The sequence below is a fragment of the Heptranchias perlo genome, chromosome 3, assembly GCF_035084215.1.
Source record: "Heptranchias perlo isolate sHepPer1 chromosome 3, sHepPer1.hap1, whole genome shotgun sequence".
Taxonomy (NCBI): Eukaryota; Metazoa; Chordata; class Chondrichthyes; order Hexanchiformes; family Hexanchidae; genus Heptranchias; species Heptranchias perlo.
In genome coordinates this window covers 106,464,778-106,492,201 of record NC_090327.1, presented here as the reverse complement: position 1 = coordinate 106,492,201, position 27,424 = coordinate 106,464,778, and the positions used below count along the sequence as shown (strand labels likewise).

Below are 27,424 nucleotides of genomic sequence, written 5' to 3'. Positions count from 1 at the left end.
ATCTGTATTGTTAATGCTTCCAGTGCCACCAACATAATGACTCATCTTGGCAGTGCAGCTCTAGGAGCTGCTGGCAAGGTGTTTGGTGCGCCTGATGTCCGACTGGAAAAATATCAGGAATTTGTTATGTCAGATCCAATGATGCAGCCAGGTTATAATTCACTGTTCACTATCCTAATTGGCTGGAAAAGCCTGTGGGATATTTTAATTGCTGCAGATATTTTCTATCAACTGCTTTTGTTAAGGCATGCTCTCCATGGTTTTGTTTTGATTTGTTTTTTAATTTGAAAAGGTACAACTTGATGGTCAAAGTGGCAGTTCATCACGCGGTGAGTCCCCACTGCACTGTGGTTCCATCTACTTCAGACCCTATGACATTAAGACCTGAGTCAGACATGTTGAAAGTAGCCTGGAATCTTGCATGGTATCATGGGATTGATCAGACCTTGGACCAGAATAGATATCAAGGAATTGATACCTCACCAGAGTAAGTATAAATATTATGTTCAGTAAAATGTTTGCACTTAACGGGGTTCCACAGTAATACAAGAATTATAGTCACAGTGCGCAACAATCAGGGACAAATGGTTTAAAGTATTGATGAGCAATAACAGTTTTAAAACAAAGCAAAATATGTGAATTTTGATGAAACTTTCATTTTCAGTACAAATTTTACCGTTAGATCCGTGGAGGCAACTCTTCAGAGAAACTTATGTAAAGTCCCTCTGAAGGCTAGGCAGTGTGCATTTTTCCAGCAATGGGTCTGATACCTTGCTGACTCCAGTTATGATAGTGTTCTAGGGTGACGCATACAAGATTTGCTCCAAGAACTATGCAAAGACAATAGAAGTTAACATTTAGTACAATTTCCCTGCTCTTTGTCATAGAGTTAACATGTGCGGTGTCCAGTCACCCATGCTCTAAAAGGTGTTACGTCTTTTTAATCCCCTCCAATTGTTTGCTCTTCGTTTTCTTGAAAGTAGTGACTCATTCTGGGGTCTGTTCAGTACTTCATTTTATCTATGCGACTATTCTTTGTATGTAAACATGGACACAGATTATCAGTGGGCTGCCCAACTAATGTTCTCTTTCTTTTCGATGTGTACACACTTCCAACAGCGGTTTCTGGATAGTTATGAGGCTGGGGAGCCCTGGTCTGTATTTGGCTGATGCTCATTGCGGCACCTGACTAGGATTGAATGCCTCGGTATAGACCAGTAATTGAATCCCGCATCAAAAGCAAAATACTGCAGATGCTGGAAATCTGAAATAAAAACAGAAAATGCTGGAGAAGCTCAGCAAGTCAGGCAGCCTTGGACCTTGATGGTCTATGTGGTTTAGTGTTGCACTACATGGGCCATTTGCCCACTGACAAAGGGAGTTCAAGTTACTACTTTCTGACCTCCTCTGAGTCATCATTCCGGTGCCCTGTACAAGAACACATGCTATTTCTAAAACCAGAAAAACTGAATGATCTGGAAAAAATCTGTACAAGTTTTGTCAAACCAGCAGCTCTACAGAAATTAGGGAGTCGAAATAGAAATTCAGATCCAAAATGCCTCCCAAAAGCAAACTGTGACTTCTAAAAGCCTTAGACTGTTATGGTTTATTTGATTGTTGCCTTTGGAAAATTACAAGTGACTGCTTGTTTTATCTGTGTGTTATCTCACTATGCATTAAATACTGAAGCTACAAAATCTGTGTGTTATCTCACTATGCATTAAATACTGAAGCTACAAAATCTGATTGTGTACATACTGACTTCAATGACAAATTGATTTGTTGCTTTATATTTTTCTTCTGTTACAGATGTATAGAGAACCTGAGGTTGTCTCCTGTTGACAATGTAGTGCTAAAAACAAGCCATGTCACTAGTGGTCTGCAGGACTGTCTTGTTTCCATCACCCAGGCAGTCTCTCACAGTGTTGTCAGTTCTGCTCTTATCAGAATGAGATTGTACTTGCTGAATGACAAACTAGCTCTGAAACAAGGAACTGGTAGCAGCATATCTATATTACATCATCTCGAATGGCAAACAGCACTGGGCAGGTTTGTACAATTACTGAAAACCACAACATTTGCAAAAGTTGGTAGCTACTTTTTTCAAATGATGCATTCTATATCTAACATGTTTAATAGTTATATGTGCGCACTTTTATTGTTTATTTAGTGTTTTTTTTATTGAGTCCTATCTACCCTTTTTCTACATCAAGTGGTTCATTTTCTAGGTAGCTTCCTACCAAATGCTTGATTTTCCCATCGAGAAGTGCATTTAAGTGGTATTGAAAGTGGTTGTTACCAGATGGTTTTCTCTCATTAGGACAATGCTAGAAAGTGCTCCTGGGAAATCTTTGCAATTTGTTTTTATAGTAAATTTGAACTTTTAGGAATTAATGAACCCCACTTTTTAAGAGTGTTTTGTTTATTTCAAATTTTCTTAAACATAAACATTGTATAAACATTGTAGAACAGAATGCATGCCAACCAGTTTTAGTTATTGTGTCCTCTCATTTCCTAAACTCCTGCCCCTCTTCTAATTGTTGTAACAAAAAAGGTGATATCAATAGAACTAACCTTGAGTCTTGTAACTTTCAATGTAGTTCTAACAAGATATCTAAAGAACTTTAGCTTACTCCATATAGCACCTTTTACATAACAAATTACAGGATATAGGGGACTCTTGCAAGAAGTGGGAGAGAAGTTACGGGTGATCAAAAACACTGCTGAAGTGATAGGTTTTAAGGTAGCTCTTGAAGGTAAAGAAAAAGGTGGCAAAGTGATAAAGGTTTAGGAAGTTCCAGAATGTAAAGGTCTGGTGGCCAAAGGACCTGTCAGTGCAGGTGGGACAAAGGGAGTGGGGGAATTATAAAATGCCAAATTTGGAAAAGTGGATAGTGAGTGCTGAGATGTGGGGCTGGGAAGATTGCAGAGGTAGGATGGAGTGAGACCATGGAAGGATTTGAAGAAGAGAATGAGGAATTAAAAGGTGATGGACTGGGACATGGGGAACCAAAGATGGTTTGCAAGGACAGGGGTGTAGCAATCAGGATGGGTTCGAATACAACCAGTAGAGTTCTAGATGAGTTGGAGTTTGTGTAGATTGGAGCTCAGGCAGCTGCTGTGGAGCATATTGGAGACATCAAGCCTGGGAAATGATGATGAGTGGGGATTTAGGCAGGTATTGTTATGGAAATAGGTGGTCATGGTGACAGACGGGATGTGGATTTTGAAGTTCAGTTTAATGACGAACAGGATATTGAGGGTGAGCACTGCCATGTTCAGCTTGAGTGAGCAGCCAGAATGGGGGATGGAATAGGTGACAAACGCAAAGGTTCTGGTGGGAACCCAACAGGCTTTTAATGTTGTTATACGCAGAATTTTTTATTTTGATTTTCCTTACTTCAGTTACACTGAAAGTGATGAAACCAAAGCTGAGGTCCTGATGAAACTGCAGGATTAACATTACAGTAGGAATGCATGCCAGATTTTCTTTTAATCGTGTTGTTTTCCTCCTCCTTCATGAAACAACCTTGCAATTTTTTTTTATTCGTTTATGGGATGAGGGCGTCGCTGGCGAGGCCGGCATTTATTGCCCATCCCTCATTGCCCTTGAGAAGGTGGTGGTGAGCCGCCTTCTTGAACCGCTGCAGTCCATGTGGTGAAGGTTCTCCCACAGTGCTGTTAGGAAGGGAGTTGCAGGATTTTGACCCAGCGACAATGAAGGAATGGGGATATATTTCCAAGTCGGGATGGTGTGTGACTTGGAGGGGAACGTGCAGGTGGTGTTGTTCCCTTGTCCTTCTAGGTGGTAGAGGTCGTGGGTTTGGGAGGTGCTGTCGAAGAAGCCTTGACGAATTGCTGCAGTGCATCCTGTGGATGGTACACACTGCAGCCACGTTGCGCCAGTGGTAAAGGGAGTGAATGTTTAGGGTGTTTGATGGGGTGCCAATCAAGCGGGCTGCTTTGTCCTGGATGATGTCGAGCTTCTTGAGTGTTGTTGGAGCTGCACTCATCCAGGCAAGTGGAGAGCATTCCATCACACTCCTGACTTGTGCCTTGTAGATGGTGGAAAGGCTTTGGGGAGTCAGGAGGTGAGTCACTCGCCACAGAACACCCAGCCTCTGACCTGCTCTTGTAGCCACAGTATTTATATGGCTGGTCCAGTTAAGTTTCTGGTCAATGGTGACCCCCAGGATGTTGATTGCAGTCTTGACAAAACGGCTGTTCAAATGGGAATAGGAATGAAGCCGGATCATTACCTGTTCTACTGATGCTGTTGGAAGTTGATTATATAGATAACACATGAAACAACCCAAGTCTTATTTCCAGAGTTCTTTTTTGCATAATTAATATGATGAGTGCATTACAAAAGAGTACAGGCAAAATGGGGGGAGGGAATATGCAACTGAGACACCAGGGGGTGCATTCACAATGTGCATAAATTAACAGATTACATTTCTGAAGGAATGGAATTGTTATGTTTTCAAATCTTGCATTTGATTTGTTTCAACTTCTTAATTTACTTGGAACAAAAGCTAGCATTTCAAAAGTAAAGTGAAAGCACCTGCATGAAAAACTTACTCACAGAATGTTCAGCGACCTGTCTTAGTTTGAAATTTGTACACAGTAGTTATTAATTATGTTCCAGGTTTTTGCAAGTTCTTCCAGCTTGTGTTGAAGATGAGAAACTCTTGGCTGATGTTGTGGCTTTCCTGAGCAAAATATTGATAGCACAAAGGGATGGTACAGATACCAAGGACCTAAACTTGCTTTTGGAGCTCCTGCTTAGACAGGTAATAAGATATTGTTAATGCTACTAGTTAATGTAGATGAATGGATACTGAACTGAATGGCTCTAATCCAATCAAGGGCATCAGATGTGATCAGAATGGTCATTAATGTCAGTTGAATACCAATGTTAGCATATCGGCTTAAGATAATGGACTCAGGAGAGTCTGTTTGTTTTTTACATAGGCCTTCTGCTATTTATATTTTTTGCTGAATTTGGATGAAATCGGACACGAGCAATTAAGTCATTTTCATACAGGCATTTCTCTTACTAGAAACTGGTCCAATCTTTATTGGTTTGGGGGAAATCACTTTTTTTTGTCATAATGTCATTGAGGCTGCTCTCCTACTCCCACCTTCTAAACAGATCCAGGATGACTGGAAAGGTCTGTTCTGTCGTTGCAGATAGACGTGGGAATTTCTCAAATTGTGTTTCTTCAACTCATGATCCATTCAGGTACTAACTTTGTACCAGTTTGGCCAGTCAGACTCAACTTTAGAAGGAACAAATAGAATCATAGAAAGGTTACAGCACAGAAGGAGGCCATTCAGCCCATCGAGTCCGGACCGGCTTTACGCAAGAGCAATCCAGCTAGTCCCATTCCCCCGCCCTTTCCCCGTAGCCCTGCAAATTTTTTCCTTTCAAGTACTTATCTAGTTCCCTTTTGAAGGCCATGATTGAATCTGCCTCCACCACCCCCTCGGGCAGTACATTCCAGATCCTAACCACTCACTGTGTAAAAAAGTTTTTCCTCGTGTCCCCTTTGGTTCTTTTGCCAATCACCTTCAATCTATGTCCTCTGGTTCTTGACCCTTCCACCAATGGGAACAGTTTCACTCTACCTACTCTGACTAGACCCTTCATGATTTTGAATACCTCTATCAAATCTCCTCACAACCATCTCTATTCAAAGGAGAACAACCCCAGCTTCTCCAGTCTATCCACATAACTAAAACCCCTCATCCCTGGAATCATTCTAGTAAATCTCTTATGGACCTTTTCTAAGGCCTTCACATCTTTCCTGAAGTGCGGTGCCCAGAACTGGAACACAATACTTCAGTTGTGGCCGAACCAGTGTTTTATAAAAGGTTCATCATGACTTCCATACTTTTGTATTCTATGCCTCTATTTATAAAGCCCAGGATCCCGTATGCTTTTTTAACTGCTTGCTCAACCTGCCCTGCCACTTTCAACAATTTGTGCACATATACCCCCAGATCTCTCTGTTCCTGTACCCCTTGTTGTGCCCTCTAGTTTATATTGCCCCTCCTAGTTCTTCCTACCGAAATGTATCACTTCACATTTTTCCGCATTAATATGCGTTTCTTTTGTATAAATAAAAATTGCTTACACCAATATTCAGAAGGTATTATGTGAACATAACAATGGTTGCCATATTACAAAAGGATATAGAAGCAGTGGAGAAGGTGCAAAAAAGATTTACAAGGATGATACCAGAACTGGGAGGTTATAACTATCAGGAAAGACTGAACAATGGGGGCTCTTTCCTCTATAAAAGAGAAGGCTGAGGGGTGACTTAATCGAGGTCTATAAAATTATGAAGGGGTTTGATAAGGTAGATGTAGAGAAGACGTTTCCACTTGTGGGGGAGTCTAAAACTAGAGGACACAAATATAAGAGAACACTAATAAATCCAATAAAGAATTCAGGAGAAACTTCTTTACCCAGAGAGTAATTAGAATGCGGAATTTGCTACTATATGGAGTAGTTGAGGCGAATGGCATAGATGCATTTAAGTACATGAAGCAGAAAGGAATAGAAGGATATGCTGATTGGATTAGATAAAGTAGGGTGGGAGGAGGCTCATGTGGAGCATAAAAACCGGCATCAACCAGTTGGGCCGAATGGACTGTTTCTGTCCTGTAAATTCTATGTAACGGGGTTAATGGGCATTATAAATGCCTCCAACCCATGGAACTTCTTTCAGCCATTTGAACTTGAGCACAGAGGTTGGTAACGACAGAGAGTGAATTTCTAACGGAGTGAATTATGAAGAGCGTGAGGACTTTCAACTGGGAATTTGATGAGTATGGGAATTAGGTGCAGAGATGGAAGGAGGTGCTAAGTGATTTAAGCCAAGGGATTAGAAACTAATCTATCAACTTCTAAAACTTAAATAAAAAAAAGACTAGATAATTAGTAATTATTTTGAAATCAAGCTAAATCCATTTATTAAATATAATCTAGATCTCAAGTGATTCTATTAGTCCTAGAAATAAACTATTGATGATAAATAAATAAAAAACTAGAAATGGCTGTACAGGCTGTGTGTCAGTATTAAGTATGTGAGAGTTTGTGGACAGAGAGAATGTCCTGGATTGCTACATCTGCACTAAATGTCTCTGGCTTGAGACACTCTGGCTCAGAGTCTTTAAGCTGGAGTACGAGTTAGAGACACTCCGATACATAGGGGAGGGGGAGGAATATCTACATAGTTTTCTCCAGAGTAAAGTCACACCTCAGAGAAAAGCACAGGTGCAGGAAGGGCAGGGGAAACCTAGGAAAGGCAGAGAAGGAGGTCCCACAGACACTGGTCCTATCCAACAGGTACGAGGTATTTGATACCTGTGAGGATAAGGCTGGAGGCTGCAGGGAGGATGCTCAGAATGCTAACCAGGGTACTCTGGAGCATGAGACAGTCTAAGGGGAGCGGGGGGCAGGGAGGGAGGATCAGAATACAAAGGTTGTGGTCATGGGGAATTCTATAATTAGGCAGATAGATAGCATCCTCTACAGTCGTGACCGAGAGTCCAGGAGGGTGAAAGACACTCCGGGCAACTGGAGAGGAACTTGGAAAGGGAGGGGGAGGATCCCGTTGCAGTGGTCCATGTCAGCACCAATGACATAAGGAAGAATAAGGAGTGGGTCCTGCTAAGGGAATATCAGAAGCTAGGAACTAAATTAGAAAGCAAGATCGCACGGGTGGTAATCTCAGTATTACTACCCGAGCCGTATACTAATTGGTATAGGGATAGGTAGATTAGAAAAGTGAATGCTTGGCTGAAAGACTGGTGTGGGAAGGAGGGATTCTATTTCATGAGACTTTAGCACCAGTACTGGGACAGGAAGGAGCCGTACCGCTGGGATGGGCTTCACCTGAATGGGATTGGTACCAGAGTCATTGTGGATAAGATAAATAGGGCGGTGGATAAGACTTTAAACTAGCAAGATGGGGGGAGGGATCTAGTAGCAATAACAAAAGCTTAAAGATAAAAGAAAGATAAAAGAAAGAAGAGGTAAGTGTAAAGGTCATAAAATGCTAACCAGGGCACTGTGGAGCATGAGGCAGTCTAGGGGGGCGGGGGGGGGGGGGGGTGGCGAGGAGGAGGTGGGAGGGAGGATCAGAATAGGTTGTAGTCATGGGGAATTCTATAATTGGGGGCACAGGTAGCGTCCTCTACAGTCGTGACAGAGAATCCAGGAGGATGTGTTGCCTACCTGTTGCAAGGGTAAAAGACACTATGGGCAACTGGAGAGGAACTTGGAAAGGGAGGGGGAGCATCCAGTTGTAGTGGTCCATGTCGAAACCAATGACATAAGGAAGAACAAGGAGGGGATCCAGGGCAAGGAATAATGATAACCTGAATGGTCAAGAAACAAATACAGTTATAAAACAGAAGTATAAAAGGACTATTAAAATAAAGTTAAAGGAACATCAATTGAAGACGAATTAAACTGACTGTACAGCAATGTACACAGTGTCCAAAATAAATCTGTAGTGAGGAACCAGATGTAGGAATAACTGAAAGATGGCTACATAAAGAACAGGACTGACAACTAAATATTGCAGGATATAACATAATCAGAAAGAATAGGGAAGGAAGAAGGGGGTGTGGAGTAGCTGTACTAATTAGAGATAATATAATGACAGTAGAAAAAAGGGACATAACTAACAGAAGGATAGAAACAGAATCCATGTGGATTGAAATAAAAGATAAGAAGGGATTGATCACACTAATAGGGGTATACTACAGACCACCTAATAGTGGAAAGGAGGTGGAGGAAGAAATATGTAAGCAAAGATGCAAAATGAGTAAAGGACATAGACTAATAATCATGGGAGATTTTAACTACCCCTAAATAAACTGGCAAGAACAGGTAGGTAAAGAGGTACAGGGAATGGAGTTTTTACAATATGTGCAGGACTCCTTTCTTACCCAGTATGTAAAAAGCCCAACAAGAGAGGAAGCACTGCTGGATTTAGTAATGGGAAATGAACCAGAACAGATAAGAGAAGTAAGTGTGGGGCAACATCTAAGCAATAGCGATCACAACATAATAAGGTTTAAGATAAGGATTGAGAAGGACATAAGTAAGACAAAGTAATAGATTGGGAAAAAAATGATTTTAAGGGGCTGAGAATAGAACTAGGGAAAATAAACTGGAAAAATTTAATGACAAACAAAGAAATAGAACAGCTTTGGGAAACATATAAAACTGTGATCAGTAGAGTCCAGGAGAAATAGATCCAATTAAAAAGCAAGAACAATCTAGCCAGTAATGACACACCATGGATGAATAAATAAATAAAGGCACAATTGAAACTAAAGAAAAAGGCATACACTAAGTACATAGACAACAAAGGAGAGGCTGACGTGAGGGAATATGAAAAGGTTAGGAAAGAAGTCAGAAAAACAATTAGGAAGGCAAAGAGAAACTACAAAATTAAATTATCAAGGAATATAAAAATAAATAGTAAAATATTCTATAGCCACATAAATAAGTACAATTTCAAAATTTGCAGACAACACCAAATTGTGGGGTATTGTTAATACTGAGGAGGACTGTGACAAAATACAGGAAGACAATAAACTTGCAGAAATGAATTTCAATATAAACAAGTGTGAGATGGTACATTTTGGTAGGAAGAATAAGGAGGCCACGTACTGCTTGGAAAATAAGAGTCTAAATAGAGTAGAGGAGCAGCGGGATCGAGGGGTACAGGATACACAAATCACTAAAAGTGAGGCAGGATAACATGGCCATAAAAAAAAGCACTTGGGTTCATTTCCAAAGGGATAGAATTGAAAAGCAGGGAAGCTATGCTAAACTTGTAAAGAACCTTAGTTAGGCCACACTAGAAACAGTTTGATAGGGTAGATGTAGAGAAGATGTTTCCTCTTGCGGGGGAGACCAGAACTAGGGGCCATAAATATAGATAGTCACTAATAACTCCAATAGGGAATTCAGGAGAAACTTCTTCACCAGAGAGTGGTTAGAATGTGGAACTCGCTACCACAAGGAGTAGTTGAGGCGACTAACATAGATGCATTTAAAGGGAAGCTAGATAAACACATGAGAGAGAGAGAAGGGAATAGGAGGATATGTTGAAGGTTGGATGAAGGAGGGTGGGAGGGGGCTTGTGTGGAGCATAAACACTGGCATGAACCTGTTGGGCCGAATGGCCTGTTTCTGTGCTGTACATAGTATGTAATGTGATGAATTTGTAGGATCAGGAGATGAATTATTGAGGTGCAATCAGTCTATTCCTACTCATTTACCTCCCTCTCCATCTTTTTAAAAACCATCTCAAAACCTATCTTTTTGACCAAACTTAGAGTGATCCCTTCTAATTTCCCCCCTCCCTTGCACCTATTTGTGAAGTTCCTTGGAATACTTCTTTACATGAAAGACACTATGAAAAAAAGCTTTTCTTGCTACCGTGCCACTTGTGCACATGCTAGATCAGAATCAACTCTTAGTCTGCTTTATGATTTTGGATGCTCATGCTGACTTTGGAAGGTTGTAGTGTTCTCACTAATAATAAGAATTCAAGCAGCACTGTGTTCTAAGTGAATGTACGAGGGTTTCACAAAGCTGTGATAGTTAACCATGATGTTTGAAGAATGTCAACAGTATTCCAATGTATTTTTGCATCATCCTTCTGTTTGTTAGGATATGATTAACATCAGTCACGTGGTTGTAATGCAGTATCTTTCACTTTTCATATTAGCATAGCCATAAATTGCATATATGTTTGATAGAGGTAGCGTTGCATGAAAATCGCTCCAGACAATCCAAATCTGGCATCTCTTGGAGTAACACCACAAACCTGCCTTCACCTATCCACGTTCTCTAGAATATAAATGGCATACTGAATAATTCTGTGTTTGCTGAATGGATCGACAAGAATACATGTGTTTTGTGTGCTTTGACGTTCAGAATGTGCCTGATAGCAAATGTCTAATTTTACACCTCAGTGCCATCTGTGAATGCAAACCTGTCTGCTCGCCATGACTGAAATTAATCATTTAAGACCCCAAGCTTATTTATGATAAAAATTTGTAAATCAACCATAAATACTTAAACCTTCCTGCTCTTTCAAGTTTTGTGTCCCTGTCACTGAGGTTCATTACTTAAACCCTGAATATTATGGCAGAACAACTGTCGTGAACGGACAGTGAAGGTGTTCAGTGATAACCACAAGCCATAGAATTGTTGCAGTGTATCAAATGCAGAAGTATGATTTTGGGTGGGGAGGTGGTGAGGTTTAAAGAAATGGAACATTTGACTCGCTTTAGTTACTATTGTATTGATGTGGTGTTTCACTGGCAGGAAACAAATCCACTGCTGAATTTGTTGGTGCAAACTGAATCACCTGGGCAAGGTGAAATGGATGAAGTTCAAACCCTTGTAAGACAGAAACTGCAAAAGGAGCTGACTGGATTCTTCAATGCTATATTACGATCCCTCACTTCTGTTACCGACAGGTACTGACATTTGAAGCTGATGATATCTTCTGTTCTTCAACAGTTTAACCTGCAGTTTTTGCATTGCATTGGGTATACATACAGTTTGTGTGTACGATTTCTGACTTGGCAAGGTCATGATTTTAGCAAAGTCATCAGGAAAGTGCTTGGTGAAGAGCAGGTGCTTCCCATGGGGAGATAAAGGTGGAAAGGGAATCATCCTGAACCACTCCTGTGTAATTCTGAGCTGCTTTTTCAGACATCTGGATTTACTTGCCTACTTTCACTGACTCAAACTTGCAACTTTCAGGCTGAGTAATATGTCTCTGTTAGTTCACTGTATAGTTTGTATATTTTTAAAATTTTCTTCAACATTGTTAAATTGATTTGGAACTCTGGAATTTTTGCTTCATCTGCCACCGATGTCCCAATCCACACCAAGTCGTGGTTGCCCAGCACCCCTGTCCTATGTTGGCTCTGGTTTCCCAACATTTTGATTTTTTAAATTTAAATCCCTCCATTGCTTCAACCCTCCCTATCTCTCTAACTTCCTCCAGCCCTACTACCCCTAACCCAAACCCTCCATTCCTCTGTATCCATTCTCTGGTGCATCCCCTCTCCCTTTGCTCCACCATTGGCTGCTGTGCTTTAATCCACCTGGGCCTCACGCTCTGCAGTTCCCTCCCTAAACCTCCCTCTCCTACTTTAATATCCCCCTTTAAAACTTATCCCATTGACCAAGCTTTAGGTCACCACTCTGAATCCCTCCTCCTTTGTCTCAGCATCCATTTTTTTTCTTCACACCTCTGTGAGACACCTTGAGACAGTTTTCTACATTAAAGGCTATATAAATGCAAGTTGTGGTAATGTGCTTGACATCCAACCTCAAAGGTTTCCTGTATGAAATGAACCTCTTTCTTTCTCAAGTATGCTTGACAGCAGTATCATTTACCATTTTTCAGGACATTAATTTTTTTTCTAACTGTTCATGCCACTATTTATATGACCTTTCTACTAGTAGCAGAATTGTTCATGATTGCACTGAAGCTTTTGTAAAACTTTCATTTGAAAGCCTTTCACTTGCACCTGAAATAAGGGATTATGCTATTTTTTATTAAGTATTTTTGCTTCACTAAACATGTTTGATTTATTAAAAAAAGATCTTCCGTTGAGTTTGCATTTTGTTGCTTCTTTTCAGAAAGTGTCTGTTGTTGGCTGGTCCTTTCAGAACACAGCTGTCTGTTAAACTCCTACAGTGTTTGCGAATTACAGATGCACCACATTTCTACGGTCTACCTTCATTAGAGCGGACACTGCGTGGAATGGTCCACGTTACTGCTCTTCCCGGCTGGACCATGCACTCAGCCACTATGGAATCCTATTCTCTTTGTACAAAATATTTGACTGGGCTGCTAGAGGTATGTATTCAAATGTCAGATATAATTTATGAAAATGAATTGCATTTTAAACAGGATTCAGGTTTGAAATAAAAACAGAAAATGCTGGAAAGACTTAACAGATCAGACAGCATTTGTGGAGAGAGAAACAGAGTCAACGTTTCAGGTCAATGATACTTTCTTCAGAACTGGAAGGTGTTAGAGTGGAATAACTTTTAAGCTAGTGCAATGCCAGGGAAAAGGGGCAGGAAGAGAACAAAGGAGAGAGGTCTGTGAAAGGGTGGAGGGCAGGAGTGATTAAATGACAAAAGTGATGTGGTGTAAGGCAAAAGGAGATGATAATGAGACAAGTATAAAAACAAAAGATGGGTCCAGAGGAGTTGTAACTGGTTACAGCAGAATAGCAGAGAAGCAAGGAAAACCTGGCAAAGAGGAAACTGTTCCTGTGGCCCAGGAATGTGGCGGAAGAAATGCAGGTAGACCGCAGGGGCGCAAACCACCCCAATGGCTGTGTACCAATGGGGGATCCCCACTCCAATCACCAGTCCAAACCTCTTCCATTCCCAGTGGGTCTGATGCAGCCCTCCTCCATTACCAGTACCTGCTTCCGAGAGATAATGAGAACAGTGATTAAGGTCTAAAGTTGTTAAACTTAATTTTAAGGCCGGTAGGCTGTAAAGTGGCCAATAGAAGGATGAGGTGCTGTTCCTCGAGCTTGCGTTGAGCTTCATTGGAACTGTGTAGAAAGCCAAGTCAAAGATCAGAATGGGATGGATAATTAAAGTGGCAAGCGACCGGATGCTCAGGGCCACAGTTGTGGACTGAACGGAGCTGCTCAGCAAAATGATCACTCAATCTGCAGTTGGTCTCCCCATTGTAGAGGAGACCACATTGTGAGCAGCGAATACAGTATACTAAGTTGGAAGAAGTACAAGTAAATTGCTGTTTCACTTGGAAAGAGTGTTTGGTGTCCTGAATGGTGGGAAGGGAGGAGGTGAACGGGCAGGTGTTATATCTCCTGCGCTTTCATGGGACAGTGCCGGAGGAAGGGGAGCAGGTGTTGGGGGTGATGGAAGAGTTGACCAGGGTATCACGGAGGTAACGGTCCCTTCAGAATGCTGACCGGGGAGTGGAGGGGAAGATGTGTTTGGTGTGGCATTGTGCTGGAAATGGTGGAGGTTTTTGCCTCTCATTTCTGTTCCCAACTATAATTGAACTATGATGTGGAGATGCCGGTGATGGACTGGGGTTGACAATTGTAAACAATTTTACAACACCAAGTTATAGTCCAACAAATTTATTTTAAATTCCACAAGCTTTCGGAGGCTTCCTCCTTCGTCAGGTGAACGGTGTGGACACCGTTCACCCACACCGTTCACCTGTCTTGAAACACTGTGATAAATGTGAATGAGAAGGCTCTCATCTTTGACTTGTCAGGTTACAAGAATCAATTTTAAATACTAAGTATCCTTTTTTAAACACCATAATATACCTGAGAAAAATTCAAGATTACAGCATTTTCACCAACTAATCTTTGAAATAAAAATGACTGCTCCCTTCATTCTCTTTCCTTTAACGATGAGAGCTCAAGAAAGGAAAAAGATATCGGACTAATTAAAGGGAAGTAAACGGAGACAAAGAGAGTGGTAACAGTGATGCAATTTGAAGGATAGAAATAATCATCATTTAATGGGATCGAAAATCTAATAGTAAAAATAAGAAAAATGAGAATAATAGTAAAATGATACTTGGGAAATTAGAAGTATGCTGAAGTTAAATAAAGAAAATACTTTGTACCCTCTGGTTTTCTGCACCAGTGCCTTTCTTCAGAACTAGCAAGCCCATTTCATATTTAATATTGATTGAGCCAGACCTGTGAGTGAACCTGTGAAGAGACACAAGGTAAATGTTTTTACCACCACTGCTGAAATATTTTGTTTCATATGAATTTTTTGACTATGCCAACTCTGTCATTAACAGGTCATTTCATCTTTTTATGTGGAATGGGGAGGAAATGCAATGTCTTTCATGGGTAAAGGAGTCACAAAGAGTGCAGTTATCTGCTTACTCCAGCTGTCCTTTGAGATGATAACACAGGCCAAAGACAAGGTAGGAACATCAACAGGATTTTTACATGTTTCATAAACAAAAAGTTTCCTTTTCAGATAAAGCAAACCTATTTTCTGATGTTTTGCTTGCAAGTGTGTGGTTGGATGTATTTCCAGAGTACATCTAGTTCAATGAACTGTATGTAGGCTATGAATCATAAGAGTTCTGCTGAATGTAGATTAAAAATGTATACATAAGCAATAATTTAAATTTCACGGCCGGATGAAATGTATCCCAGACTGTTAAAAGAAGCAAGGGAGGAAATAGCAGAGGCTCTGACCATCATTTTCCAATCCTCAATGGATACAGGCGTGGTGCCGGAGGATTGGAGGACTGCTAACGTGGTACCATTGTTTAAAAAAGGAGCGAGGGATAGAAAAAATAATTACAGGCCAGTCAGTCTAACCTTGGTGGTGAGCAAATTATTGGAATCAATTCTGAGGAACAAGATAAATCGTTACTTAGAAAGGCACGAAGTAATCAAGGACAGTCAGCATGGATTTGTTTAGGGAAGATCGTGTTTGACTAACTTGATTGAGTTTTTTGAGGAGGTGACAAGGAGGGTCGATGAGGGTAGTGCTTTTGATGTAATCTACATGGATTTTAGCAACGCTTTTGACAAGGTCTCACATGGCAGAATGGACAAAAAAGTTCAAGCCCATGGGATCCAAAGGAGAGTGGCTAGCTGGATCCAAAATTGGCTCAGTGGCAGGAAGCAAAGGGTAATGGTCGATGGGTATTTTTGTGACTGGAAGGCTGTTTCCAGTGGGGTTCTGCAGGGCTCAGTAATAGGCCCTTTGCGTTTTGTGATATGTATTAATGATTTGGACTTAAATATAGGGGGCATGATTAAAAAGTTTGCAGATGATACAAAAATTGGCTGTGTGGTTGATAGTGAAGAGGAAAGTTGTAAACACCAGGAAGATATCAATGGACTGGTCAGTTGGGCAGAAAAGTGGCAAATGGAATTCAATCCGGAGAAGTGTGAGGTGGTGCATTTGGGGAGGGCAAACAAGGCAAGGGAGTACACAATAAATGGGAGGTGTAGAGGAAGGGAGGGACCTTGGAGTGCATGTCTACTGATCCCTGAAGGTAGCAGAACAGGTAGATAAGGTGGTTAAGAAGGCATATGGAATACTTTCCTTTATTAGCTGAGGCAGAGAATGCAAGAGCAGGGAGGTTATGTTGGGACTGTGTAAAACACTGGTTAGGCCACCGCTGGAGAACTGTGTACAGTTCTGGTCACCACATTACAGGAAGGATATAATTGCACTAGAGAGGATACGGAGGAGATTTACAAGGATGTTGCCAGGACTGGAGAATTTTAGCTATGAGGAAAGATTGGATGGGCTGGGGTTGTTTTCTTTGGAACAGGGGAGGCTGAGGGGTGATTTAATTGAGGTGTACAAAATTGAGTGGCCTAGATAGATTGGATAGGAAGGACCCATTTCCCTTAGCAGAGAGGTCAACAACCAGGGGGCATAGATTTAAAGTGATTGGTAGAAGGATTAGAGGGGAGCTGAGGAAAAATCTTTTCACCCAGAGGGTGGTGGGGGTCTGGAACTCACTGCCTGAAAGGGTGGGAGAAGTAGAAACCTTCAACTCATTTAAAAAGTACCTGGATCTGCACCTGAAGTGCCATGACCTACAAGGCTACGGACCAAGTGCTGGAAAGTGGGATTAGGCTGGGTTGCTCATTTATGGCCGGCGTGCACACGATGGGCCAAATGGTCTCTTTCTGTGTCGTAAATTTTCTGTGATTCATATTTTAACATGCATATTTTAATAAATCATATATGCACCAAGCTCATTTCAATATGTTCCAGTGTCCAATGAATTTGGATTGTGAGGTGGTGAGATGGCTTAATAGACCTTGTGTCTCACCAGTTGTACAATATTCTATTTTTTTTAAATTTGAAAAAACATATATTTTTAAGAACCACTTAAATGCATTGTACACTTCAATTAATCATTTATAATGTATATTATAATATTAGCAAAGCATGTTGTGTTAATATGTTTTCCTTAAAATATATGATGGAGACTCTGAAATGTAAAATAGTAGTAATATAATTATAACACATCACCTGAAAAGCTCTCTTGGAGAATGGTCTAACGGCATATCAGTCAAACTTGCCAAGGTTAGGAAATACATAATACTTCAAGTGAGCGGGTGTACAAATATGTTGCTAGCCAGAATAATAAGCTTTAGTATTATTGGAGACTTAGAGCAGGGGACGCCTGCCTGCATATGGTGAAAGAACAGCTTTTGGTGGGGTGGGGGGAACTTGACAAATTGATTAAGATTACACATTGGGGTGTATGTATAAAATTTATAGTTCTAATCTGTTGGAAGTCTATTTTAAAGAACAAAATGATAGTAGATTTGAATTTGGTTTGAATTTTAAAGGAATGTCGCGCTTTGATTCAGTTATTCAGAAGCCACAGTGAAGCTAAAGGACACTCACAATAAAAACAGTTAATGGGCATTAAAACTGAAATTTAAAAAGTTTAGTAATCATATTAGTTTAGCAGAGTACAGGAACATTAAGAGTCAGAAAAAATAGTTGAAATGCCTAAAAAAAATTCTTTGTTCTTCTGTTACTTGAAGTATAGAAATAGGATAAGGAATGCAAGAGGACAGTGAGGAATTATGAGGTGATTGAGGTTCATTGAATGTGAGACATACGCATTTAGGCTAATGTGAAAGACTATGCGAGGAAGATGAATTAGAGGTATCCAAATGGGCACAGTTAGAAGAATTTAAAACTACAATGGCTGAATTAAGTGAAGTTAGAAGAATGAAAGACCTTCTAGGAATCTGAAGTTGCTTGTGGCTGCAACAATGGGAGTAATTTTAACCCGGAGCCGGAAAAGGGGTGGTGGGGAGGGTCGAATCGCAGATGGGATACCCGGAAGTACGGGTTTCCCGGATGTCCTTACGATTTTGACGTAAGCACGTCTTTTTTTTGCCGGTTTGCCATCCGACTGACCGGCCTGATTGACAGGCTGGTCTCAGTCGAACAGGAGCAGAGCAAACCAAGGAAGAGGACGTGAAAAGGTAAGTCTTTCGTTGTATGGGTGGGCATGGCTGGGCATGGGGGCACCGATGGGCATGGGGGTCACGGGAAGACCGATGGGCATGGGGGGTCACGTGGGGGGGGGTGGTCGAGTCAGTCATCGGAGGAGTCAGTCATGGGGGGAGAGATCGGTGGTCAGTCATTGGGGGTCATCACGGGGTTCCGCGATCATTGGAAAACGGATTGGCGGTCATCGCGGGGGTGCGAGATCGTTGGGGGGGTGCAGATCGGGGGTCATTGCAGGAGTCTGCGATCGTTAGGTGGGGTCGCTGCCGGTAGGCTTGTTGGGCCTTGGGGAAACACTCCTCATCCTCCGGGTCCACAAGCAGTCCCAGAAGGGCACTTACCTGCAATTTTGGGTTTTCTCACCTCCTTTCGTGTGGCGTGAAGGAGAAGGCCTCGGAATCCCGGCCCCCAGGGGTTGAAATCAAAAAACCTTTGAAAATGGAGGCCTGCAGCCTCCTTGATAGGTTTTAGTGACAACCCGCCTCCTGGGAGCAGGTTGGTTGCCCGCCCCTTGTCCTGTCCCGGTGAAAACTGGAAATGGGCAGGTTGGATGCGGGTCTGAAATTGATGCAATTTTCAATGCCCGCCCCCTCTCCTTCGCTCCCCGGCCCCCAGCCCACCAGTTTTTCAAAGTTAAATTTCTGCCCGATAAGTAAGACCTCAGAAGGCACTGTGGGAGTCCTTTTAACAGCGCTATGATTTTGGCTGATTAAGGATAAAGTAGGCTAGAGATTGACAAATGGTGGAAGTAATAGAAAAGCAACATACAGAAAGGCAAGAATCTAGAAGGAGGGAAAACATCTGAAACTAATTTTAAAAAAGTGACAAGCAAGACAGCATTTAGGAGATTGAAATAGGTATCGATATCAAAAATGATGAATAATAGCTACCAGCTGGTCGAGCCACTGCGATCAAAACTAAAAAGGGAAGTCTCCAGATAATGAATAATGCAGAATGATATTAAGACTGATAAAGGTAAGAAAGAGAAAAAAGAAGTGACAGAGGAAGGGAGTTAAATAACTCGTGTTAATACCTGAGAAAACATTATCAAGAATAAAAAAGTACATGTATATAAAAAAAATACTCCTTCCCTTAAACTTTACCAAATACAGGTTGTCATACTCAATGAATTATCAAAAATGTTGACATGAGAAGTGCCATTTCTCCTACTGTGAAAAGGTCATAGACGTTTGGAGATCTTATAGCATTCCTCTTCGATGCCCCCATTTTTCCCTCCACCCACATTTTTGGCCCAACATGCTTTTTTCCAGGGTAGTTTATTTCCGTGCTTACATTACCTGCTTTGTTTTTCTATGTAGTAAATGTTCAAAAATCTTACCAAATGCCTTTTGCATCATATTATTAGTCTAACATGTGGGAAACCAAAAAAAAATAATTTAAAACCAGCCTTTTTGGCTTAAATTGTAAATAATATTGCATAGTTATTTTCATGTAAAGTGCCCTCTATTTTTACTAGTTTAAACTGATATAATGGCCCAGATATTTGCGGGGAGGGAGCGGGAAACCCGGAAATACCGGGAACGCGGAGGTCCTGCCGAATTTAACGGCAGTTTCTCATTACAATTTTTTTTACTCCCTTTCCTATCAGGCAGCTGGCTAGATTGAGAGGCTGGCCGCTGCCGGGTGGGAAAGCTTGCAGTAGAAGGCAGCAGTCAGGGACCGCTGGGAACAGTCCCTGGCAAACGAGAAGATCAGGGGTTGGTAGGGGGGATGGCTCGGACCGCGGCAGCGAGGAGGGAGGGAGTGATAGTGGTTGGGGGAGCAGGAGGTACGGCGAGAAGATAGCGATCGCGGTTGGGGCGGGCGGGGAAGCCATCGCGGTTGAGGGAGGAAGAGATCGCAGTCGCGGGGGGTTCTGCCGATTGTGGAGGGAAAAATAAAGATAGCGGGGGGTGGGTGGGTCGGCAGATCGCGCGGAGAGATCGGGGCAGAATGTTTGCTTGAGGGGCTGGGGGAAGCACTCCTCCTCCTGGCCCACAAGCAGTGCTGGAAAAGCACTTACCTGCTGGATCTGTCCGCTCCGGCCTCCCTTCAGCCGCAGGGTTTCCCAAATCCTGGGAAATCCAGCCCTCAGCCATTAAATTCAAATGGCTACCAAAATCTGAGGAATGCAGCCTCATTTAAATATTAAAATCAGTGACCCGCCTCTCCAGAGTGTGTTACTCAAATGTCCCCAAACCCGCCGTGGTTAAATTGGAAGTTGGCGCGGGTCGCAATGGGTTGGGATTGGGTTTCACATTTTAAACAATTTGACACACTCCCGCCTGTCGTGGGAAGTTCAAAATTGCCCCTCAATGTCTCCAAAGATTAAAAAGAACAAAGTGCCTGCCCACTAACATTCTTCTATAGTGCAAGAAAAGGAAAGATAACATAGTTTTGTTTAAAATGTCTCGTGAAGACTTACATCCCAGAGACTTTTTTTTAGAAACATTTCTTCAAACAGACAATCTTATGCATGTTACAGGGGCTATCTCAATTTTTCTGCATAGATATTTGTTCTATCATCCTGAGCTAAATTCAAACTCTTATCCCAGCGATGATAGGTCATTGTTCTAATCTATGCAGTCCTTCAGAACTTCTACTTCATAAAAATATTGAATTGATCTTTTCAGATGTTAAATTACAGTAAAATCTCCCATAGCAAACAGACATTTACGATTGTTCAATTTTACCTCACCAACAACCCCGGGAATACAAACTTTTCATTGCAATTCGTTCCACAAGAATATTTACCTCCTCCCAACAAATCATTCTCTCACAGGGTCGACAATTACAGACTTCAAAATAGCCTCTGATGTGGAAAGGAAAAGGAATTGGAACAGACTGAGAGCCCATCAGATAGCAATAAGAGGATCAGTTTTAATTCCAAATTATAAAGCAGTCAGTTTGGAATGAGTCTAATGTTGAAAGATGATGGGCCTGTGTGTAACAGAGGGAGGGAGAGAAAGAGAGGCAGGGGAAGGAGAGAGAGAAAAAAAGAACACGAGACGAAAAACTCAAATCAGTCTGAAACAGACCATTTGGTCCATGCCAGGGTTTATGCTCCAAATGAGCCTCCTTCCACCCTTCTTCATCTAAGCCTATCAACATATCCTTTCTCCCTCATGTATTTATCTAGCTTCCCCTTATATGCATCTATGCTGTTTGCCTCAACTACTGCTTGTGGTAGAGCGTTCCACATTCTAACCACTTTCTGGTAAAGACATTTCTCCTGAATTCCCTATTGGATTTAGTAGTGACTATCTATATTTATGGCTCCTAGTTCTGGTTGTCTTTACGTCTATCCTATCCAACCCTTTCATAATCTTAAAGACCTCTATCAGGTTACTCCTCAGTCTTCTCTTTTCTAGAGAAAAGGGCCCGAGCCTGTTCAATCTTTCATAGATAGATTCATTGAAAACTTACAGCATAGAAGGAGGCCATTCGGCCCATCGTGTCCGCACCGGCTGAGAAACAAGCCACCCAGCATAATCCCACTTTCCCGCATTTGGTCCATAGCCCTGCAGGTCACAGTTCTTCAGGTGCACATGCAGGTATTTTTTAAATGAGTTGAGGATTTCTGCTTCTACCACCCTCTCAGGCAGTGAGTTCCATACTACCACTACCCTCTGGGTGAAAATTTTTTTCTCATTTCTGCTCTAATCCTTAGTCCAAAAACTTTAAATCTATGCCCCCTGGTTATTGACCCCTCCGCTAAGGGAAATAGGTCCTTCCTATCCACTCTATCTAGGCCCCTCATAATTTTGTACACCTCAATCAAATCACCCCTCAGCCTCCTCTGTTCCAAGGAAAACAACCCCAGCCTATCCAATCTGTCATCATAGCTAAAATTCTCCAGTCCTGGCAACATCTTCGCAAATCTCCTCTGCACCCTCTCTAGTACAATTACATCCTTCCTGTAATGTGGTGACCAGAACTGTGCACAGTACTCAAGCTGTGGCCTAACTGGTGTTTTATACAGTTCCAGCACAACATCGATGCTTTTATATTCTATGCCTTGGCTAATAAAGGAAAGCATTCCATATGCTTTCTTAACCACCTTATCTACCTGTCCTGCTACCTTCAGGGATCTGTGGACATGCACTCCAAGGTCCCTCACTTCCTCTACACCTTTCAGTATCCTCCCATTTATTGGGTATTCCCTTGCCTTGTTTGCTCTCTCCAAATGCATTACCTCACACTTCTCCGGGTTGAACTCCATTTGCCACTTTTCTGCCCATCTGACCAGTCCATTGATATCTTCCTGCAGTCTATAGCTTTTTATCAACTACACGGCCTATCTTTGTGTCATCCGCAAATTTCTTAATCATGCCCCCTACGTTTAAGTCCAAGTCGTTAACGTATACCACAAAAAGCAAAGGACCTAGTACCAAGCCCTGCGCCACCCCACTGGAAACAGCCTTCCAGTCACAAAAACACCCGTGGACCGTTACCCTTTGCTTCCTGCCACTGAGCCAATTTTGGATCCAATTTGCCACATTCCCTTGGATCCCATGGGCCTTTACTTTTTTGACCAGTCTGCCATGTGGGACCTTGTCAAAAGCCTTGCTTAAAATCCATGTAGACTACATCAATTGCGCTACCCTCATTGATTCTCCTTGTCACCTCCTTGAAAAATTCAATCAAGTTAGTCAGACACGACCTTCCCTTAACAAATCCGTGCTGACTGTCCTTGATTAGTCCGTGCCTTTCTAAGTGACAGTTTATCCTGTCCCTCAGAATTGATTCCAATAATTTACCCGCCACCGAGGTTAGGCTGACTGGCCTGTAATTACCCGTTCCATCCTTTGCTCCCTTTTTAAACAACGGTACAATGTTAGCAGTCCTCCAATCCTCCAGCACTACTCCTGTATCCAGTGAAGTTTGGAAAATGATTGTTAAAGCCTCTGCTATTTCCTCCCTGGCTTCTTTTAACGGCCTGGGATACATTTCATCTGGCTCAAGTGAGTCTAATTGGGTAGAGGAGCAGAGGGATCTGGAGGTACCGATACACAAATCACTAAAAGTAGTGATGCAAGTTAATAAGGCCATAAAAAAAAACAAAGCACTTCCCCTTAATACTTCCTCTCTCACTATGTTTATCCCATCCAATATTTCACACTCCTCCTCCTTAACTTCAATCCCTACACATCCCTCTCCTTTGTAAAGACAGATGCAAAGTATTCATTAAGAACCATACCCATATCTTCTGCCTCGACACATAGTTTACCTTTTTGGTCTCTAATAGGCCCTATTCTTTCCTTAGTTATCCTCTTGCTCTTAATGTAGTTATAAAACATCTTTGGGTTTTCATTGATTTTACCTGCTAATATTTTTTCATACCCTCTCTTTGCTTTCCTAATTTCCTTTTTAACTTCACCCCTGCATTTTGTATACTCCTCTAAGCTTTCCATAGTTTTGAGTTCCCGGTGTCTATCATCGGCTTTCGTTTTCTGCTTTATCTTACCCTGAATGCTTCTTGACATGCAGGGGGCTCTAGATTTGGCAGCCCCTCCCTTTTTCTTTGTGGGAGCATGTTTACCCTGAACCCCTGAATCACCCCTTTGAATGTCTCCCACTGCTTTGATGGGTATAACCACTCATTTCTGATATCATCCTAGTAAATCTTTTCTGCACCTTTTCCAGTGCCTCTATATATCCTTTTTGTAATATGAAGACCACAATTGTTCACAGTACTCCAAGTGTGGTCGAACCAAGGTTCTCTACAAGTTTAACATAACTTCCCTGCTTTTCAGTTCTATCCCTCGAGAAATGAACCCCAGTGCTTTGTTTTTTTTTTTTTATGGCCTTATTAACTTGCATCACTACTTTTAGTGATTTGCGTATCTGTACCTCCAGATCCTTCTGCTCCTCTACCCAATTAGACTCTTATTTTCCAAGGACTATGAGGCCAACTTATTCTTCCTACCAAAACGTACCATCTCACACTTATCTATATTAAAATTGATTAGCCAATTACAGGCCCATTCTGCAAGTTTTTTAATATCTTCTTTATTTTGTCACAGTCCTCCCCAGTATTAACTATACCCCCCCAATTTGGTGTCGTCTGCAAATTTTGAAATTGTACTTCCGATTCCTGAATCCAAATCGTTTATGTAAACTGTGAACAACGGTGGTGCCAGCACCAATTTTTTGGAACACCACTTCCTACCTTTTGCCAGTTTGAGTAACTACCTTTAACACCTACTCTCTGTTTTCTGTTTTGTAGCCAACTTGCTATCCATTCTGCTATTTGTCCCCTGACCCCACATGCTCTAACCTTAGTCATGAGTCTACTACCTTATCCCAGGCCTTTTGAAAATCCAAATATATTACATCTTCTACATTACCCTTATCTACCCTCTGTTACTTCTTCAAAAAATTCAATAAGGTTGGTCAAGCATGACCTTCCCTTTTGAAATCCGTGCTGACTATTCTTTATTGTACTTTTGGTTTCTAGATGTTTTCCTGTTACATCTTTGAGAATCTTTAATTCTTTGAGTATGCTAAAAAATTATGAACAACTGCAACAATTGGTAATTATAAAGCACCTTTATCATCGAAAAATGTCTCCAGGCACTTTATAGATGCTTTTTTTTAAAAAAAGGGAACAGATGCTGAGCTATTGTGGGAGAGCTAGGCGAGGTGACTAAAAGCTTGGTCATAAAAATGAATTTTAGGAAGTCTTTTCAAGGTAGGGAAAGAAGTCGGGATAATAAAACAGCCCTTTCCGGCCTACAACAGGACTTGAACAGCATCCATGCTTGGCTGACAAGAAGCAGATAACATTCGTGCCACATTAGTGCCAGCAAATTACCATCTTCAACAAGAAAAAGCTCAACCATCTGCCCCTGACCTTCAGTGGCACCACTATTGCTGAGTTCTCCATAATCAACTTCTTGGGACTCATCATTGATAAAGCTGAACTGGACCAGTATATCAATACTGTGCCTGCAAGAGCAAGTCAAAACTTGGTACCCTTTATCCCTCAAAGTATCTCTGCACTCTACAAGTCTCAAGTCAGGAGTGTTATGGAATATTCACCACTCCTCTGCATGGATGCAGCTGAAGCAACCAGAAGCGTTTCATCATCTAAGGGAAAGCAGTTTGAAGCCCTGCCACTGAACTGAATTGTAAGGAATCTAACAACACCAGGTTATAGTCCAACTGTTCTATTTGAAAATCACAAGCTTTCGGAGGCTTTTTCCTTCGTCAGGTGAGCGAGTGTGGGATTCCATGGAAGGTTACCGCATTTATATTCAGAGAACAATACCTGGTGATTATAGATAATCTTTCCAACTGCCCGTTGTCAAGGCAATCAAAGTGTTCAGACAGAGTGATGTTACCTACAGGACCACCGAATACACAAACGGCCAGAACACAAAACAGAGAGAGAGAGGGAGAGAAACATCCGAAAGGAAGAGAAAGACAGCGAATGACCCGTTGTGTTAAAAACAGATAACATTTGTTCACTGGTGGGGTAACGTGTAGCGTGACATGAACCCAAGATCCCGGTTGAGGCCGTTCTCATGGGTGCGGAACTTGGCTATCAATTTCTGTTCGACGATTTTGCGTTGTCGTGTGTCTCGAAGGCCGCCTTGGAGAACGCTTACCCGAAGATCAGTGGCTGAATGTCCTTGACTGCTGAAGTGTTCCCCGACTGGGAGGGAACCCTCCTGTCTGGCGATTGTTGCGCGGTGTCCGTTCATCCGTTGTCGCAGTGCTTGCATGGTCTCGCCAATGTACCATGCTCAGGGGCATCCTTTCTTGCAACATATGAGGTAGACAACGTTGGCCGAGACACAGGAGTATGAACCATGTACCTGGTGGGTGGTGTCCTCTCGTGTGATGGTGGTGTCTGTGTCGATGATCTGGCATGTCTTGCAGAGGTTGCCGTGGCAGGGTTGTGTGGTGTCGTGGACGCTGTTCTCCTGAAAGCTGGGTAATTTGCTGCGGACGATGGTCTGTTTGAGGTTGGGTGGCTGTTTGAAGGCGAGTAGTGGAGGTGTGGGGATGGCCTTAGCGAGTAGTTCGTCGTCATCGATGACATGTTGAAGGCTGCGGAGAGCATGGCGTAGTTTCTCCGCTCCGGGGAAGTACTGGACGACGAAGGGTACTCTGTTGGTTGCGTCCCGTGTTAGTCTTCTGAGGAGGTCTATGCGATTTTTCGCTGCGGCCCGTCGGAACTGTCGATCGACGAGTCGAGCGTCATATCCCGTTCTTACGAGGGCATCTTTCAGCGTCTGTAGGTGTCCATCGCGTTCCTCCTTGTCTGAGCAGATCCTGTGTATTCACAGGGCCTGTCCATAGGGGATGGCCTCTTTGACGTGGTTAGGGTGGGAGCTGGAAAAGTGGAGCATCGTGAGGTTGTCCGTGGGCTTGCGGTAGAGTGAGGTGCTGAGGTGCCCGTCTTTGATGGAGATTCGTGTGTCCAAGAAAGAAACCGATTCTGAGGAGTAGTCCATGGTGAGCTTGATGGTGGGATGGAACTTGTTGATGTTATCGTGTAGTCTCTTTAGTGATTCTTCGCCATGGGTCCATAGGAAGAAAATGTGTATTCGGTGGTCCTGTCGGTAACATCACTCTGTCTGAACACTTTGATTGCCTTGACAATGGGCAGTTGGAAAGATTATCTGTAATCACCAGGTATTGTTCTCTGAATATGAATGCGGTAACCTTCCATGGAATCCCACACTCACTCACCTGACAAAGGAGAAAGCCTCCGAAAGCTTGTGATTTTCAAATAAAACAGTTGGACTATAACCTGGTGTTGTAAGATTCCTTACATTTGTCAACCCCAGTCCATCACCGGCATCTCCACATCACTGAACTCAATATCCACCCTTCCACCACCATTGTGCTGTGACTGCAGTCTGTACTATCTACAGGATGCAATGCTAACAAACTCACCAATCTTGCTTCTACGGCATCTCAGTGTCCTGTGACCTCTACTACCGAGAAGAACAATAGGAGTAATATAATGAGAGCAACATCATTTTCAATTTCCCCTCAAAGTTGCAACACCATCCAGACTGAGGTTATATATTGTCACTCCTTCATTATCAATGGATCAAAATCCCAGAACTCCCTACCTAACACCATTGGGGGAAGCACCATCACCACAAGGACGACAGAAGTGCAAAAGGTGGCCCACCATCAACCTCACAGGGCAACAAGAGAAGCTTCATCAGCATTACTCACATCCTGTGAGAAAATATGAGGGATTTAGGGAGGGAGTTGCAGAGAATAGAGTCAAGGCAGCTGAAGGATCTGCCACCATTGGTGGGGTGAAGGAGGTGGGTGAAAATGCACAAAGGCCAGATTCAGAAGACC

The 27,424-nt window shown here is 42.2% G+C and overlaps 1 protein-coding gene across 2 annotated transcripts in view; it reads left to right on the top strand.

Annotated features, from left to right (window-relative positions):
• rttn (rotatin) overlaps positions 1–27,424 on the top strand; it is a 316,401-nt gene that overhangs the window by 128,457 nt on the left and 160,520 nt on the right. For both annotated transcript variants that reach the window (XM_067981445.1, XM_067981444.1), the window contains exons 24-29: positions 293–487; positions 1,810–2,049; positions 4,649–4,793; positions 11,366–11,520; positions 12,698–12,917; positions 14,877–15,005. In XM_067981445.1, the coding sequence (XP_067837546.1) occupies positions 293–487; positions 1,810–2,049; positions 4,649–4,793; positions 11,366–11,520; positions 12,698–12,917; positions 14,877–15,005 (1,084 nt within the window). The remainder of the gene's footprint in view (positions 1–292; positions 488–1,809; positions 2,050–4,648; positions 4,794–11,365; positions 11,521–12,697; positions 12,918–14,876; positions 15,006–27,424) is intronic.